This window comes from Protobothrops mucrosquamatus, unplaced genomic scaffold, assembly GCF_001527695.2.
Source record: "Protobothrops mucrosquamatus isolate PMUCROS unplaced genomic scaffold, P.Mucros_1.0 scaffold2803, whole genome shotgun sequence".
NCBI lineage: Eukaryota > Metazoa > Chordata > Lepidosauria > Squamata > Viperidae > Protobothrops > Protobothrops mucrosquamatus.
In genome coordinates this window covers 103,092-118,701 of record NW_015388838.1, presented here as the reverse complement: position 1 = coordinate 118,701, position 15,610 = coordinate 103,092, and the positions used below count along the sequence as shown (strand labels likewise).

General features: G+C 54.9%; 1 protein-coding gene across 1 annotated transcript in view; it reads left to right on the top strand.

The window, feature by feature from the left end:
• SPEN (spen family transcriptional repressor) overlaps positions 1 to 15,610 on the top strand; it is a 51,468-nt gene that overhangs the window by 35,246 nt on the left and 612 nt on the right. Inside the window, exons 6-14 of the mRNA XM_015825786.1 lie at positions 1,731 to 1,747; positions 2,097 to 2,222; positions 2,870 to 2,983; positions 3,749 to 3,862; positions 4,805 to 4,905; positions 5,633 to 13,463; positions 14,021 to 14,410; positions 14,557 to 14,751; positions 15,376 to 15,534. Coding sequence (XP_015681272.1) covers positions 1,731 to 1,747; positions 2,097 to 2,222; positions 2,870 to 2,983; positions 3,749 to 3,862; positions 4,805 to 4,905; positions 5,633 to 13,463; positions 14,021 to 14,410; positions 14,557 to 14,751; positions 15,376 to 15,534 — 9,047 coding nt within the window. The remainder of the gene's footprint in view (positions 1 to 1,730; positions 1,748 to 2,096; positions 2,223 to 2,869; positions 2,984 to 3,748; positions 3,863 to 4,804; positions 4,906 to 5,632; positions 13,464 to 14,020; positions 14,411 to 14,556; positions 14,752 to 15,375; positions 15,535 to 15,610) is intronic.

Below are 15,610 nucleotides of genomic sequence, written 5' to 3'. Positions count from 1 at the left end.
TATAGTCTCTTGAAGATAATGGCTTGAAGGGCTGCCATCCCTCTCCCACACCCTTGCCCAGATAAGTGCCAGGTGACCCCAGGCAGCCCTTCCTACCCCTACCACCCTCCTCCGTGGTGGTGAAACAGCCGAAGTTCGCCTTGATTTGTCCAGGGGAGGTTTCCCACACCTGTGAAAAGGCAAAACGGCATCAGCAAATATGGCTAGCCGTGCTTTTTCACCCTTTTTTTGTGTAGCCCGGGAGAAACATTTGAGAGGAAGAGACGGAGTTGTAGCGAAGGGAAAGTGACAACAGAATCTTTGCGGAGGTTCCACTTGTGATGATAAACGACATTGTCAGTTCCGTGAACTGTTTACGGGAAAATTTAACACCCGCCCAGTTGAGCAAAGCTTTGCTTAACCCACCTGTGCTGAGACGCAGATTTTCTAGGGAAATCGGTTGCCCTTCTTGTCTGCTTGATCAAAGGCACCATTTATTCTGCTCTGAGCAGCTGATTGCTCAGACCTTCCCTCCCTTGCTGGCACCGTGCTCTCTCTTTTTGCCATGCGTTGTCATGAAAATTAAAGCAGTGGTGTGCCTGTGTTACTTTCTGGGAGGAGAAGAGTGCAAGTTGTGCCCTGCTGGATTCGGATCTCTGGCCAGTTTAGCCCAGCGGTCTGTTCCCACAGTGGCCCACCGGCTGCACAAAGGAGCTGGGCAGATGGCCTTCAGAGGCATTGCGTGAGTCCTCAGGACCAAGATCCCCACGTCTTCCATGGCTTAATCCAACCCTTGTTGGAAGCCAGCCAAGCTCGTAGCCAGCATGTCTCACGGTGGCATATTCCAGCCTTGTGCAAAAATAATAACAATAATAATAATAATAAAAAATATCTTTGCCTGGCCTAAATCTTTCAGGATTCAGTTTCATTAGATGACTTGTCTAATATTTGAGGAAGAGGAAGACGGTTTCTCTTTATGCACTTTGTTTACACAAAGCATAATTCCGTACACCTCTGCCGTGTCTCTTCTTCTTCACCTCTGTATGCTTCAGCTAACCAGGTTGCCTAGTTTCAAGGCAAAATATCTGTGTGTTCTCCTTTTATGGGACGTTGGCGTTTATTCCATTAGATTTGGGCACTCTCTCTCCATATATCACACATGTGAGGTGTACTCCGTGCCCCTTCGGTTTCTGATAAGCCATCAGCTTAGTGAAGAAAAAGAGACAATTGTTTTCATTAATCACTTACGGTCTTCAGAGCTGGGAATTGCAAAGGAATGGCAGACTAGAGCAGGGGTCCCCAAACCCCGGTCCATGGACCAGCACCGGGCCGTGGCATGCCAGCAACCGGTCCGCACAAACAAGCAAAGCCCCATCCGTGGGATGCAGGCAGCACACAAAACCACGCCCTCCGATCCGCAGGAAAACTTCTCTCCACGGAACCGGTCCCTGGTGCCCCAAAGGGTTGGGGACCTCTGGACTAGAGTATTGGACTTGGTCAGCAATGAATCAAATTGAATCAGACTAGAGCTGGAAAGGTTCTTGGAGGTCTTCTAGTCCAACCCCCTGCTCAAGCAGGAGACCCTGTGCCATTTCAGACAGGTGGCTGTCCAGACTTTTCTTAAAAACCTCCAGTGATGTGCGCACAGTCAGCCCGGAGCACGCTCGCTCATAGGGAAGTGTTGTTGATACCTGGAGAGGAAGGCTCAGAGGCAGCCATTGGAGTTTTCCCTCTCTGCCCTTTCCTCTTAGCTTCCAGTTCAAGGAGAGTAAGTGCAGACCAGATGGACTGGCTAGGCTTCTTTTTTTCAATAATGAGAGCTGGCTGGGCTGTTGGACAGTAGCAAAGAGCCTCCAGTTGTTGGTGCAGGGTGCCAGGTGCCTTCCTTCGCCTTCGGCACTACTTCCCTCTGGAAATGGACCTTCTGGATATTCAGGCCTAGAAAAGAAAGGGAGGGAGTGTTCATTGATAGGGCAGCCCAGCCAGGTGTGTATTAGCTGCCCTGTGGCCGGGGGGGGGGGGATCTCTTGAGGGAAGTACAGAATACCTGCCTGATCCAGCCGCCTCCATGGTGCTGCCAGTTTAGACCCTCCCTTAATGCTTTCCTTCCCCACCAGGATATTGACATTAAGAAAGTGAATGGGATCCCTCAATACGCCTTCCTGCAGTACTGCGATATTGCCAGTGTCTGCAAAGCAATCAAAAAAATGGATGGAGAATATCTCGGAAACAATCGCCTCAAGGTACGTGGAGCCCCCTCTAGGGCATGGCTCTGGGCGGTGCCCATTATTTCCTTCATTTCTGACCCCGATTCTAAGTTAGGCTATTAGATTATTAATGAAACTGTAGATTGTTAAGGTGGAGCTCTTCCAGAGAGTGCTTGGTAGGTAATGCCTTGTCCCCTTTGTTTATTGTTCATTCTTCTTCTTTATTCAGTAGCGGCTCCATCAGTGCATATTATCTAATTGTTTAGGCTATTAATTTTCAGTTTTCTTAGTTGTGTACCTCTGTTATTGTTACTCTTGGCATAGATTCTGCAGCATCCGGATGGAATGAATCAGGGAGGCCCACTCTTCCCGGTTCCTTTTTCTCTCCTCTCGATGGCAATTTCTGGGCCACCTTGTTGGCAGGCTTGGCCTAGAGGTCAAGTGTCGCAGGGATGTCAAAGGGCATTCCCCATCTTCCCCCTTAATTACTTTGTTTCACGGCACCACACAGGGGAGCTTATCCTAGTCGACTTGCCCTGGGAGTGAGCGTGTCCAAATGACATTAAAGAGAGCACTTGTTGACGCTGGCCACAGAAGCATGATTATTTCCATAACAGTCTTGTTCAAATGAGTTTAATTGTGCGTTTCTTGTCTGGCTGGCTGTTTTCCACTTGGGTGTCCAGCTGGGCTTTGGGAAGAGCATGCCTACCAACTGCGTGTGGCTGGATGGACTAGCGACAAACCTCACGGATCAGTATTTGACCCGACATTTCTGCCGCTACGGCCCTGTGGTGAAGGTAGGTGGGCCGGTCTTCCGTTGCATGAGTTGGCCTGCCTTTCTGACCCCTACTTGGGATGCATTTTTCTCTCTCTCTCCCCTTCCCTCTCGGGCTTTCGTCTGTCCTGCAAAGTGCTCCATCGTCTAGTCCAGGGGTCTTGAAACTTGGCTCTTTTATGACTTGTGGACATCAACTCCCAGAATTCCTCAGCCAGGCACGCTGGGAGTTGAAGTCCACAAGTCATAAAAGGGCCAAGTTTCAAGACCCCTGGCCTAGTCTGTTTGGGCCTGGAGCACGACCACGCCCGAGTTCTATTTTCACGTTAGTTTTGGAAGCTGGTCTATGGCTCTGCCAGCAGGCTCCTTTTAAAGCTCTATTCAAGTTGATCTTGACTTCTGCCCAGCGGCCTCTGTAACATTGCAGGATAAATAAACAGTGTGTTCTGTTGGGCCCAGCTTGGGCTGGAAAAGCCTCTTGAACAAGCCTGTTGGATTGAAACAGAAGCAGAACATTCAGGAACATCGGTAGACTTGCCGTGATGGTTTGCCCCCTTTTTTTTTTGGATAACTGCTCCAAATGCTAGCTCCTGTTTTTAGTCCACGAAGAACGATTGTGGTGGACAAGGAATTAGAAAGCAAAATTATGATGCCCCCCAGAGAACGTTCAAAATTCTTGTCATCCTTGTCTCTGAAATAGTTGAAAAACTCTCTCTTGGCTTCAGCTACTATGACGATTCTTCCCCCTTTCTCCCCTCTCCATTTGTTTTTCATTTTGTTTTCACAGGTGGCGTTTGATCACTTAAAAGGCATGGCGTTGGTACTCTACAACGAGGTAGAATACGCACAGGCAGCTGTCAAAGAAACCAAGGGGAGAAAAATCAGCGGGAATAAAATTAAGGTCTGCAAAATTAGCTTCTTCAAGACCCATTTTTTTTATAAAAAAAAAATAAGTAAGGGAATTTCTCTGTGACAGAATATTTTTCTCATAGCTATCCGGCATAAAATAACCCCAGTTAGAGTGATCATAATTTTTATTCTCGACGGGAATATGAGCCTCCCCCCCCCCCTTTCTGTTGTTACATGCAGTTCTACCTGCCTTCTAATCTGCTATTGCTTTGCTCAGATTTCCCTTCCCTTTCACATATGGACCGTGTTTATGGCGCCTAGCGCAGTGTCTCATCTCCAATCAGGAGCTGAACCTGACAGCGAAGCCGGGATGGTCCTGTGAACGTCCTCCTAACCGGCAGCTCCAGCAGTTTGAACCTGCCCTGTGGCTTTCTTAGATGACAGTAGCGGGAAAGCTGGGAAGTGTGGTGGGATGATTCTCTTCTGTGTTTGCCTTCAGCCTTTTAACCGCTGGCCTGTGAGAGCTGCCGCTTGATTTTCTAGGAATCAGAGGGTTCCCGGGCTTCTTTGGGGTTGCCACATGGAGATCATTATCAGAAGTTGCACTGGGGGGACATAGAGAGCTTGACAGGCAAAGAAACAGCTGGTGAGAAGGCTCGGTCTGTTTCAGTGGGCCAGAGGGGACGGGGTCCCTGTGCTCACAATCAGGCAGCCCAGGAAGAAACTGAGGCTTCCATGAGTTTCCTCTTTAACTGACAAGCTTCTAGGAAAGTTAGCATCTTCTCCAGAGCAACAAGGCGTCCTATTTTTCTGATGAGGACCATTTGGGGTGGGGTCTGTCCCCCTGCATTTGGCTTTCCCTCCATTTTTTTTTTCATTGTTGTGCTTCTGGGGGGGGGTGTAAACCTGTGTGGGAATATTTTTTCACATTTCACGATCTGGCAATTAGCCAGACTAGAGGAGAACGGCCCGCCTAAGTCATACTACCTTTCAGGTGGATTTTGCAAACCGCGAGAGCCAGCAGGCCTTCTACCATTCTATGGAGAAAACGGGTCAGGACATTCGAGACTTCTACGAAATGTTTGCAGAAAGAAGGTGAGCCTTTTTCTTCGCACGTCGTTGCCTTTCTCCACATTTTTGGAATTGGAAAACGATTCTCGACCGAACAGGGACGTATTTTTCCTCTCCGCGGCAAAGCGTCTGCTTGGCGCAATGTTTAATTTGTGTCCTGTAAAGTTATGGTTGTCGAAGAGGAAACTAATAGCTAAAATAAAACATTGGTCAGTTCAGAAGAGTTATCTATCAACTTTAAATCCAGCCTCTTCTTTCTATTTATATATACCATTAACCTCCCACTCCTGCCATGCTGTATTTTATTTGGGGGGGGGGGTTGGTGGGTGAGACTGACAGTTTGAAAGACATGGTGAAGGAGGGCCTTCTTCCCTCTCGCCCCAGAAAACCAGGAGGTTAAAACTGCAAGGAAATAAGTTTAGGTTGCTGATCAGGAGGAGTGTCCGGACCGGTCAAGCCTTTAGACAGAGGAATAGGCTGCCTTATTCAGCAGCGAGGTCTCTACCAGAGAGCGTAAAAAGAACATGGAGGTCCCTCTTTTAGGGATGGCATGATAGATCCAGCGGTGCTTAGAGGATTAGACTAGATGCTCTTGTCATACCTGGCTTCAGTTCACGAGGGGGATGAGCTCTGTTTAAAACCCTGCTCTCTTTTGAGCTGCCTTCTCTTGAATCTGTGCGAATCGCGATCAATCTGCACGTGACGTCCTGTGATGTTTCAACTAACCCTTTTCTCTCCCTGGTTTTGGCAGGGATGAAAGAAGAGCATCCTATGACTATGCTGCGGATCGTACCTATTACGAGGCTGTTCGGACACCGGGGACGTATCCGGAAGACCCTCGGAGGGAATACCCGGCTCGAGGCAGGGACTTTTATGCCGATTGGGAGCTTTACCAGGGAGACTATTATGACCCCCGGTATTACGATGACCCCCGGGAATACCGAGACTACAGGGGAGACACTTATGAGCAAGACATCAGGGAGTACAGCTACCGGCAGCGCGAGCGCGAGCGGTTTGAGTCTGACCGAGAGCACGAGAGGAGGCCCCTGGAAAGGAGTCAAAGCCCCACTCACTCCCGGCGGCCGCAGAGCCCCAGCGCCTCCCCGTCGCAGTCGGAGCGGCTGCCGAGCGACTCTGAGAGGCGGATCTACAGCCGCTCTTCCGAGCGCAGCGGCAGCTGCAGCTCCCTTTCTCCGCCCCGTTACGACAAAGTGGACAAAGGCCGCCTCGAGCGCTATGCCAAAAATGAAAAACCCGAAAAAGAGCGGGCTTTTGAGCCCGAGCGGCTGGATAAAGACAAGCGCCTGGTGAGGAAAGAGAAGCCGGAGAAGCTCGAGAAGGAAAAAGCAGAGAAGCAGAAGCGCAAGGCCAAAGTGCATTCTTCTAGTTCCCCGTCTTCAGAAACCGACCCGGAAAACGAAAGGGAGCCCAGTCCTGAAAAGCCGAAAGGGAGCGGCAAGCAGAGCCGGGAAAGAGCCGAGAGGGAGGGAGCTGCTAAGAACCGCCTGGATCTCATGCCGTGCGTGGTGCTGACCCGAGTGAGAGAAAAGGAAGGGAAGGTCCTCGACCAGCCTCAGCTGGAGAAATTGAGAGGGAAGCTGGAGAGCGATCCCATCAAGCCCCCCTTGCCCGATCAGAAAATGCAGATTTCCCAGGCGGATCAGACCAAGTCGGACCCGCTGAAGCTCGAATCCGTCAGAACCAAAGTGCCCAAAGAGAAGGTCCTGGCCAGCCACATTGAGGTGGTGGACAAGGATGGGAAGCTGAAGCCTAAGAAGCACCTGAAGGCAGACCCGTCCAGTGAAGTGGCCTATCCGGTGGACCTAGAAAAACTGGAGGCTCGCAAAAGACGTTTCGCTGAGGCAAACCTAAAATCTGACAAGCAAAAAATGGAAATCAAAAGAAGCAGTCAGGAGGAAGAGGAAGGCCGAGTTGTTTTGAAAAAGCAGATGGATGTGGTGGAATCCGAAAGGAAATCCTTGAGAAAAGAGGCCATTAAAAGGGAATCTAGGAAAATCAAGCTGGAAAGACGGACTAGCGTGGCCAGTCCCAAAGACACTACAGAGCCCATGGGCCTTCCCATAGGCCTTGTTTCACGGCCCGTTCTAGAGCTCCAGGTTAGGCTGGGGGAAGTGACTGATGAGCCCCTAGAAGTCCTTGAGGTCTCCTCCAGAAGGGTGAATTCCATAAAACTGCAGCACAAACATGCACCGCTGTTAGATGAGCAGGGAGCAGAGCGGGACGAGCTTTGGAAAAACTACTGCAGTTTTCCCGAGGAACCCTCTGACCGTAAAGTGGCCCACGAAAAGCCTCTTTCCTCGGATGTGGAACAGAAAATTCCTATCGACATAGATCACACCCAGAGCTATCGCAAGCAAATGGAGCTAAGCCGGCGGCTAAAGCAGCAAATGGAAATGGAGACCGCCAAACACGAGCGGTTTGGCAGTCCCAAAAGGGACCTGGATGACTTTGAGCGGCGCAGCCTGGTGCACGAAGTGGGGAAGCCCCCGCAAGACGTGACGGACGACTCCCCTCCAAGTAAGCGGAAGAAATCCTGCGAGGCCTTTGAGTTTGAGATCAGCACCAAGAGGGAGAGAAACTACCGAAGCTCCCGCCAGGTGAGCGAAGACTCTGAGAGGACCATCAGTTCTCCTGGCCTGAGGCCTTTCCCATTCCACGAGGAGGAGGAAGTGCTGGATTCCCCCAGGCTGATAACTTTCAAAGAAGCAAAAGAATCCCCTAGAATGGAAGAAAAGGGGCTTCCGTATCCAAATGTGTCCATGACGGAAGATGCCTTGAAATTTAACCCTTACGATTCGAGTAGAAGGGAGCAGATGGTAGAGATTACTAAATTAAAGCTGTCTGCCTTGACTTCAGAGGAGGAACCAGCCCGATGGGACTCTCACGTGAAGCAAGAACCCGGGCGGGTGGATATTAGCTTCCCAAGTAGCATCGTCAAACGGGACAGTATCCGAAAGCGCTCCATCCGGGATCTGGAACCGGGGGAGGTGCCCTCAGACTCAGAGGACGAGGGCGAGGCAAAGCCCCGCTCTCCTAGGCCCTCTCCTTTCCTGGAGGGCTCTAGGTTGTCTTTTTTATTAAGAGACAGGGAAGAGAAACTACGTGAGCGAGAGGAGCGGTTGCCGACTTCCTTAGAGAGGAATAAATTTTACTCTTTTGCTTTGGACAAGACCATCACCCCGGATACAAAAGCCTTGCTGGAGAGAGCCAAATCCCTCTCTTCGTCACGAGAGGAAAACTGGTCTTTTCTCGACTGGGATTCAAGATTTGCTAGCTTCAGAAACAATAAGGACAAAGAGAAAGTAGATTCTGCCCCGAGGCCGATTCCCTCCTGGTATATGAAGAAGAAAAAAATCAGGCCAGACTCGGGAGGGAAGTTGGATGATAAGAAAGAGGATCACAAAGAAGAAGAACAGGAAAGGCAGGAGCTCTTTGCGTCCCGTTTTTTGCACAGCTCCATTTTCGAGCAGGATTCTAAGCGCCTGCAGCACTTGGAGAAGAGAGACGAACAGCTCGATTTCCTGTCGGGCAGATTGTACAGCAGACAAGCGTCTCTAGATGGGACCAACAGCATCTCGGACTTCATGCCCGAACCCGTGATTCTCTTCCACAGCAGGTTTGTGGAGCTCACCCGAATGCAGCAAAAGGAGAAGGAAAAAGACCAGAAGCCCAAAGAAGTCGAAAAACAGGAAGACAAGGAAAACCGGCCCAAGACTCCCGAAGCCGGGTCTGAGCATCATGAGCCAGAGCACAAATCGCCCGTCCCCGTGGGACCCTCGCCAGCTGCCCACATCCCCCCTGAACCCCTGCCTCTTTTTCCGGAGAAAGCCGGGGGTGAGAAGCCCCTCATGGAGGCGCCTCCTCCTTTGAGGGAGGAGAAGCTCCTGGAGCCTGGGCCTGCGGTGCTGGAAGGGGTCAAGGCCCTTCCAGAGGACCTTGTTAAAGCTGATCCCCCTGAGTACCTTGAAGTCGCTCCCATGGTGGATCACAGCAAAGACAGTGCCCTTTCCACGGCAGCTCCCGAGGAAGACGCTAGAGCTCTCGAAAACCATTCCTGTTTGGACACCAAACCGCCCACCCCCGGCTCTTCCTTCTCCCAAGCGGCTCTTGGGGCAGACCCAGAAGCTGAACTGGGCTCGCTGCCGCACAAATTGGCAGCTAAGTCTGAGGCGCTGCCCGAACCTAAAGAAGACCTTTTTCCCCCAGCCGTGGAGTGTGGAGCTGGCCAGAAAGCAGAGGCCCTGGCTGAGGTCCTGCCTGCTGTTTCTGACACGGAGGTGGAAGCTGAGCCTCCTGTGGTAGCGAAAGACAAAAAGTTGTATAAAAACAGACGTTCCAAAACCCCCGTTCAGTCTATAGTGGCCAGCGTGGCAGAGAAACCAGCCACGAGGAAGAGCGAAAGGATCGATCGAGAGAAGCTGAAACGCTCCGGCTCCCCCCGGGGGGAAACTCTGAAGGTCCTGGAACTGAAGGTGGAAGCGGAGAAGGGCTCAAGGAACGTGGCTAAGTCTCCAAGCGCTGCAGTGGTGGCAGAGCCAGAAAACCCGGAGCCCAGTTTGCCAGTGGGCCGCACCAGACGTAGAAATGTGAGGTCTATTTACGCAACTACGGGAGATCACGACCTGCCGTCGTCTGTTAAAGAGGTCGTGGAAGTCACCAGGCCAACCAGGAAAAGAATTGAACGAGAACCCCCAGACCCGGCAACTCTTCCCACCCCTCCCAGACGAGGCCGACCTCCCAAGGCACGGCGCAAACCCGAGGAGGAAGTCTCTCCTGTCAAGGTTGAACCGGTGCAGCCACAGGAGGCAGAAGAAGCTGAAGGGAAAGAGACGGTAGACATCCTGAAGCCGACAGAGGGATGGCGCTCGCCCAGATCGCAGAAGCTGCTCCACAGCCAGACGCTGGTGGCTAAAAAGGGGAAGAACGAACCTAAGCTAGAGGCGTCCCCAGAGGCCGAGGAGACCCTCAATCCCCCCGGCCAAGGGCTGCACATCAGCGAGAACTGTGGCAAGCTCAAGGCAGAGAAGGAGACCGTCCCCCACGAGCCAAAGCGAGACCGGAAGGAAGTGGAGATGTCTAAACATACATCGGAAGGCTGCCCTGTTGAAATTGTTGAAAGAAAATTTATTCCAGACAAAGCGACAAAGGCCAAAAGGGGACGCTCTAGGAGCATCAAGGCTGTCGATAAAGCATCTCTGATTAAAAGCCTAAAAAATGTTGAGATCCGTCTCAATGTGGACGAAGTGAAAGGGGCGCTACGGCCCAGCGAGGAGGAAGGGGAGCCCTTGTCCCCCTTCCCAGCCAAAAGTAAAAGCCCCCCCAAAGAAGACAAACTCTCTCCGCAGCTCCCAAAGAGCGAGGCCGAAGACCCTCTCCAGGACACCAGGAAAGAAGGCGCCTGCGAAACAGCCCGGGTTCCCGAAGCTGACCAGCTGGCCAAGCAGATTGAGCTCGAGCAGGCGGTGGAGAACATTGCCAAGCTGACGGAAGGCCCGGCGATTGCGGCCTACAAGGAACAGCAGGCGGCTGAGGTGTCCGACGTTCGCCAGGACGAAGAGGGGGATAAGCCCGCCCACCAGGCCAGCGAAACGGAGCTGGCGGCTGCCATAGGGTCCATCATCAATGACATCGTGGCCGAGGGAGAAGGCTTTGCAGCTCCACCAACGTACCCTGCTGACTCCGAGGCTGACTTGCCCGGTGAACCCTTGGTGTTGCCTTCCGCCCGAGAGGACATGGAGCCCGAGACAGACCAGGCCGTCAGCAATATCTTAGACGCAGAAGCTGCTTCGGGGGAGCCGCCGGGCCCCGGCTCAGCCAACGTGGAGACAGAAAGCAAAGAAGCTGAAGTCAGCCTAAGTGAATCCTCCAACTCAGCCCAGGAGGCAGAAACCTCCCAGGAGGCGGAGGGTGCTCGGAAGGAGCGTGGGCGCCAGAAGTCCACACGGCCCAGGCGCAAGCGGAGCACCAGCAAGAAAGGAGACCTGATGGAATTTAGGACGCTTGAGGCCGACAGAGCCCAGAGCAAATCCCCCAGTGTCCCAGAAGTAACGGGGACCCCTGAAGGAGCCATGTCAGATGACAGTCAGGGAAAAGCCTTCCCTCCGGCAGTCCCCTCCCGACTGGGAATTCCCCAGGCAAGCGTGGCCAGACCTCTGGAGGCAGCTTCGCAGGACCCCCTTACTGAGCGGGGGCCCAGTCCCTCAAATGGGTTGCTGCCCTCTGTTCCCGTGGACGAGGGAGGTCAGGACGGGTTCAGAGTGAAGCCGGTGGCCGAAAACCTTCCCGTTCCCTCTCCGGATAGGCCTCCAAGCGCACCTTTGCCTACAGTTCCCACTGCGGCAGCACTGAAGCTTCCCCCCGCAGCCCAGGTTGGCGTGGTCCCTCTGCATCCCAGCACCACCAAGGTGACCGAGTGGATTGTGAAGCACGAGGAGACGCGGTCTCGCTCCACCCCACCGCCAGCTCTTCCCCCTGACACGAAAGCATCGGACATTGACCCCAACTCTAGCACTTTGCGCAAGATCCTGATGGAGCCCAAATATGTGCCCGCAACCGGGGTGGCCACCTCCACGTATGTCACCACAGCTATAGCCGAGCCCGTGAGCTCCCCTCGCGTGGAGGAAACACCCCCTCGCCCTCCGGCAGAGGTTCCCCGGCCGGCTCTAGAAGAGAAGTCTCCCGTTCCTACTGCAAACAACTTGGACCTGCCGGTTGGAGAGCCCCTCGTTTTGGCCGAGAAAGAAAAGGCGGTCTCTGTCCTGGCCCCCAAGGCGACTTCCGTGATCAGCAGGATGCCCCACAGCATTGACCTTGAGGAGACCCCCCGGATCACCCTGGTGAAACAAGCCTCCCAGCCCCAGACATGCCTGGTGACTGCCGTTTCCCCCAAATACAAGCAGAGGCCCAGTCCCAACGACAACAGCCGGTTCCACCCGGGCTCCATGGCTGTGATTGAGGACCGGCCGGTGGAAGCGGGCTCCAGCCCAGGCCTTCGCGTCAATACCTCCGAAGGGGTGGTGCTCCTGAGCTATTCGGGACAGAAGACGGAAGGCTCCCAGCGGATCATTGCAAAAATTAGCCAGATTCCCCCGGCCAGTGCAGTAGACATTGAATTTCAGCAGTCTGTGTCCAAGTCCCAGATTAAGCAGGAGTCCCTTGGTCCCTCTCAGTCGATGCCAAAGGGCTCCCCGGCCCCTGTGGGCTACGGGAGCGCCTCCACCCCAGCCTTGGTCCTGGGGACCCAGCAGTACAGCCCCTCCCCTGTGCTTCCCCCTGTCAAGGCAGAGCGCAGTAGCAGTTCGGAAAAGTCCGACGCTGCCCAGGCAGCTGCTGCTCAGTCTTGCCCAGTTAAAGTGCTCTCCTCCCAGTCCACCAACACTCCGTCCATCCTGGTGCACAACCAGATGGTCCTCTCTCAAACCATCGCCTCTTCCGCTAACAAGAAGCTTCCGGATCCCACCTCTCTGAAAGGGGAGAGCAAAGCCCTTCAGCCCTCCAATTTGAGCCCCGGGGTGGGTCCTCACCATCCTTCATTGTCTGCCAAGTTGTATCCTGAGGCCAACCACGTGAGCACCGGGCCGGGAGGTCCCGCCGACAGACCCGTGTCTCACTTGGTCGCCAAGCAAGAGCCGCTCTCCCCCCGCACCAGCGGCCACTCCCCATCTCCCTTCCCGAGAGCTTGTCACCCCGGGGGCCCCGCTTCCCCTGCCTTGTCGGGGAACAACTCCATGCTGGGCCTTCAAGGCTCCCCTTGCCCAGGGATTCCCATGCCCCAGTACATCTCCAGCATGCACCCGGAGCAGTCTGTGATCATGCCCCCCCACAGCGTGACCCAGACAGTCTCCCTGGGCCACCTCTCCCAGGGGGAAGTGCGCATGAACACCCCTCCGCTGCCAGGCCTTCCCTATGGCCTCCGCCCAGAGGCCCTCCACTCACCCAGGGCCCCTCTGCAGTCGCAGCGGTCCAGCACTCCCCAGCCAGCCCCCATCAGGGAGATGGTCATGCCGCCTCTGTCTTCCCAGCACGCCTCCGAGGAAGAGATGCACTACCACCACCCAGCGTGCCGGGGCTCGGCTCCTGTGCAGTCCGACGTGCTGGTCATGCAGCCAGACTACCGCGTGCATCCGACCGGCATCCGGCTCGATCAGTACAGCGTTCCTCGCGACGTGAGAGTGATGATGCACCCGCACATGGCTGGAGTGGGCAGCGAGCATCACCCAGAGTCGCGGCAGTCCAGAACGCCCGAAGGGAGATCTGTGAAAACGCCGCCGGCCACCAAGGCAGGCAAAGAGACGGCCAAGGCCTCCGAAGTCAAGATGGCCCACTCGCCCCACAACGAGCCCCGGCTCCTAAGCGGCCAGCTGCCAGGACTGCCTTTGACCCAGCCGGTGGTTGTACCTCACGGGGTGCAGATGATGCACCCCAGCGGGACTTCCTTCCACGATTATCGGCCGGTGTACGGCGACATGCGAAGCTACCACCCAGCCGCTCAGCTTGGCCACCCTCCGTTTTCTGGGGGATCACCGATCGGGCTTCCTTCCCGGAGCATGACCCCTTCCCAGGTAAGCCCGGGAGCTTGGTTTCTGCCTCAGGCCAAGGCCTTCGTGGGTAGGCAGGGGTGCCCTTGGTCAGCAGCCAAAACCAGCCACCTGGGACCCATCTGTCCCAGGATAGCCACTCGTGGGCCCATCTGCTCTCTTTATCATGTTTGTCACGGTGGGGCTGCAGCTGAGGGTCCAAGGGTAGGACATGCACCTCCCGAGAGCAATTGGTGCGAACAGCCCAACAGCCAGGGAAGGGTGGGTGGGTGGGCTTCCTGCTTTTTAGCGGTCGTGCCCAAATTGCGCCAAAAGCAACCTTGGGGGTCTCCTTCCCCTTGCCTGGGGCACTCCCGAGAGGGCGTCCCCTGCTTAGCCTGGGCTGAAGGGCGGAGTGGGGGCACATGGCAGTGCTGTGGGGAGAGAGCTGCCTTGGGGATTTGGCAGAGGGTCTTCGGATGAAGGGGAGAGCAGGGCTGTCTTGAGTAGGCCTATGCCTGGCCCTGCCTAAGAGCCAGAGGGGCCAGTGTACGCATGGGAGGCTCCTGCCTAAGGCGTCTCCTTTTACTCCCATCTCCCAGGGTCTGCCTGAAGGGGAACATTCACACCCCAACCAGCCAGCTCACAGCAAAACCCCTCAGATCTCCCAAGAGCCCAAAGGAGCCCAGTCAACGGGGCCAGACCCCTCCCTCCACCCCGTGGTCAACAGGCATGTCCAGCAGATGGAGCCCCACTTGCACCCGAGCCAGACCTCCTACCCTTCTCCCGTCGCCGCCTCAGTGAAGCAGGAGCTCCCATCTTCCCACCAAGCTCAAGTTCCGAAGCCGGCCCTCTTTATTCCAACCACTGCCGGTCCTGGGGCAGCTCCAGGGCTGGCCTTACCCCGTTCCGAATCGCAGTCGGCCTTGAAACAGGACTCTGTCGGTCACTCGGTCGCCCAGAGGCCAGTGGACATGGTCCAGCTGCTGACGGTGAGTCGGCCATCTCTGGAAGGGGGAGAAGGACAGATCTTGGGACTTCTGAGGAGAATCGGGGTGGGGGGGTGACGAGAGTGGCCCTTCTTTTGCAGCTCAGCCTCTGGGGATTAACCTTCCTGTGCTCTTCCTTGGCTTGGCAGAAGTACCCCATTGTGTGGCAGGGGCTGCTGGCCTTGAAGAACGACACCGCGGCCGTCCAGCTGCACTTTGTGTCCGGGAACAACGTCCTGGCGCACCGCTCCTTGCCGGCCCCGGAGGGTGGCCCTCCTCTGAGGATCGCCCAGCGGATGAGGCTGGAAGCCCCCCAGCTGGAAGGGGTAACCCGCCGGATGATGGTAAGAATCAGGCCCCGGGGCTGAGCCTGCCTTCCTGTTTGGCAAGGTGCCTCTGCCAGTCTTTAGCAACCCTTCTAGGCCTGTGGTTAACGCTGGGGGTGGCGCGGGGGGGGAGGGAGGGACTATGCGCCGAGCCCTTACTTTTATAAAGGCAATGGTGCAAAAACCGCCCCAGTAAGAAGCTCGCCCGCTTCTGCCACGGCCGAGTTCAGAGCCTCCACCTGGAGCGGTGGGATTCTGGAGTGAGAGCCGGAAACCCCGGAGGAGGTTCGTCGTTCAGGCTCTCAGCCTTGGCCTTGATTTCCCCGTGTTTGCAAGGTCAGTAAGGATGCAGGTGGAAGGACCCAGGTCCCTGGCTTAGAAAGGGGCAGTGATAAGATCGGGCCCATTTGCAGCAATTCCTCCTCACTCCTCCCCAGGTTTAGGATAGGCTCTGTGTGTGTGTGTGTGTGTGGTGAGGAAACACTTTTGCAAGTCACAGAATTCTGTGCCCAGAAAATAAAAACGCCTAATTATTGCAAGCATCCCGAGGCTGCTCGTTTTCCGGGTCAAAATGGTTCTTGGGTTCTGGAGGTGCCCGAGGGACGTGATCCTCAGGCCCGGGGGCTGCCTGGTGTCTTTCAGGTGGAGAGTGACTACTGCCTGCTGCTGGCCCTGCCCTGTGGCCGAGATCAAGAGGACGTGGTGAACCAGACCGAGTCGCTCAAGGCGGCCTTTATTAGCTATCTACAGGCCAAGCAAGCGGCCGGCATCATCAACGTTCCTAACCCTGGCTCCAACCAGGTAGGAAGGGGGGGGAAATCACCCTTTCCTTTGTCTCCTGCATCAAAGAGAAGGACATGGCCCTGGCCTGCTTGGA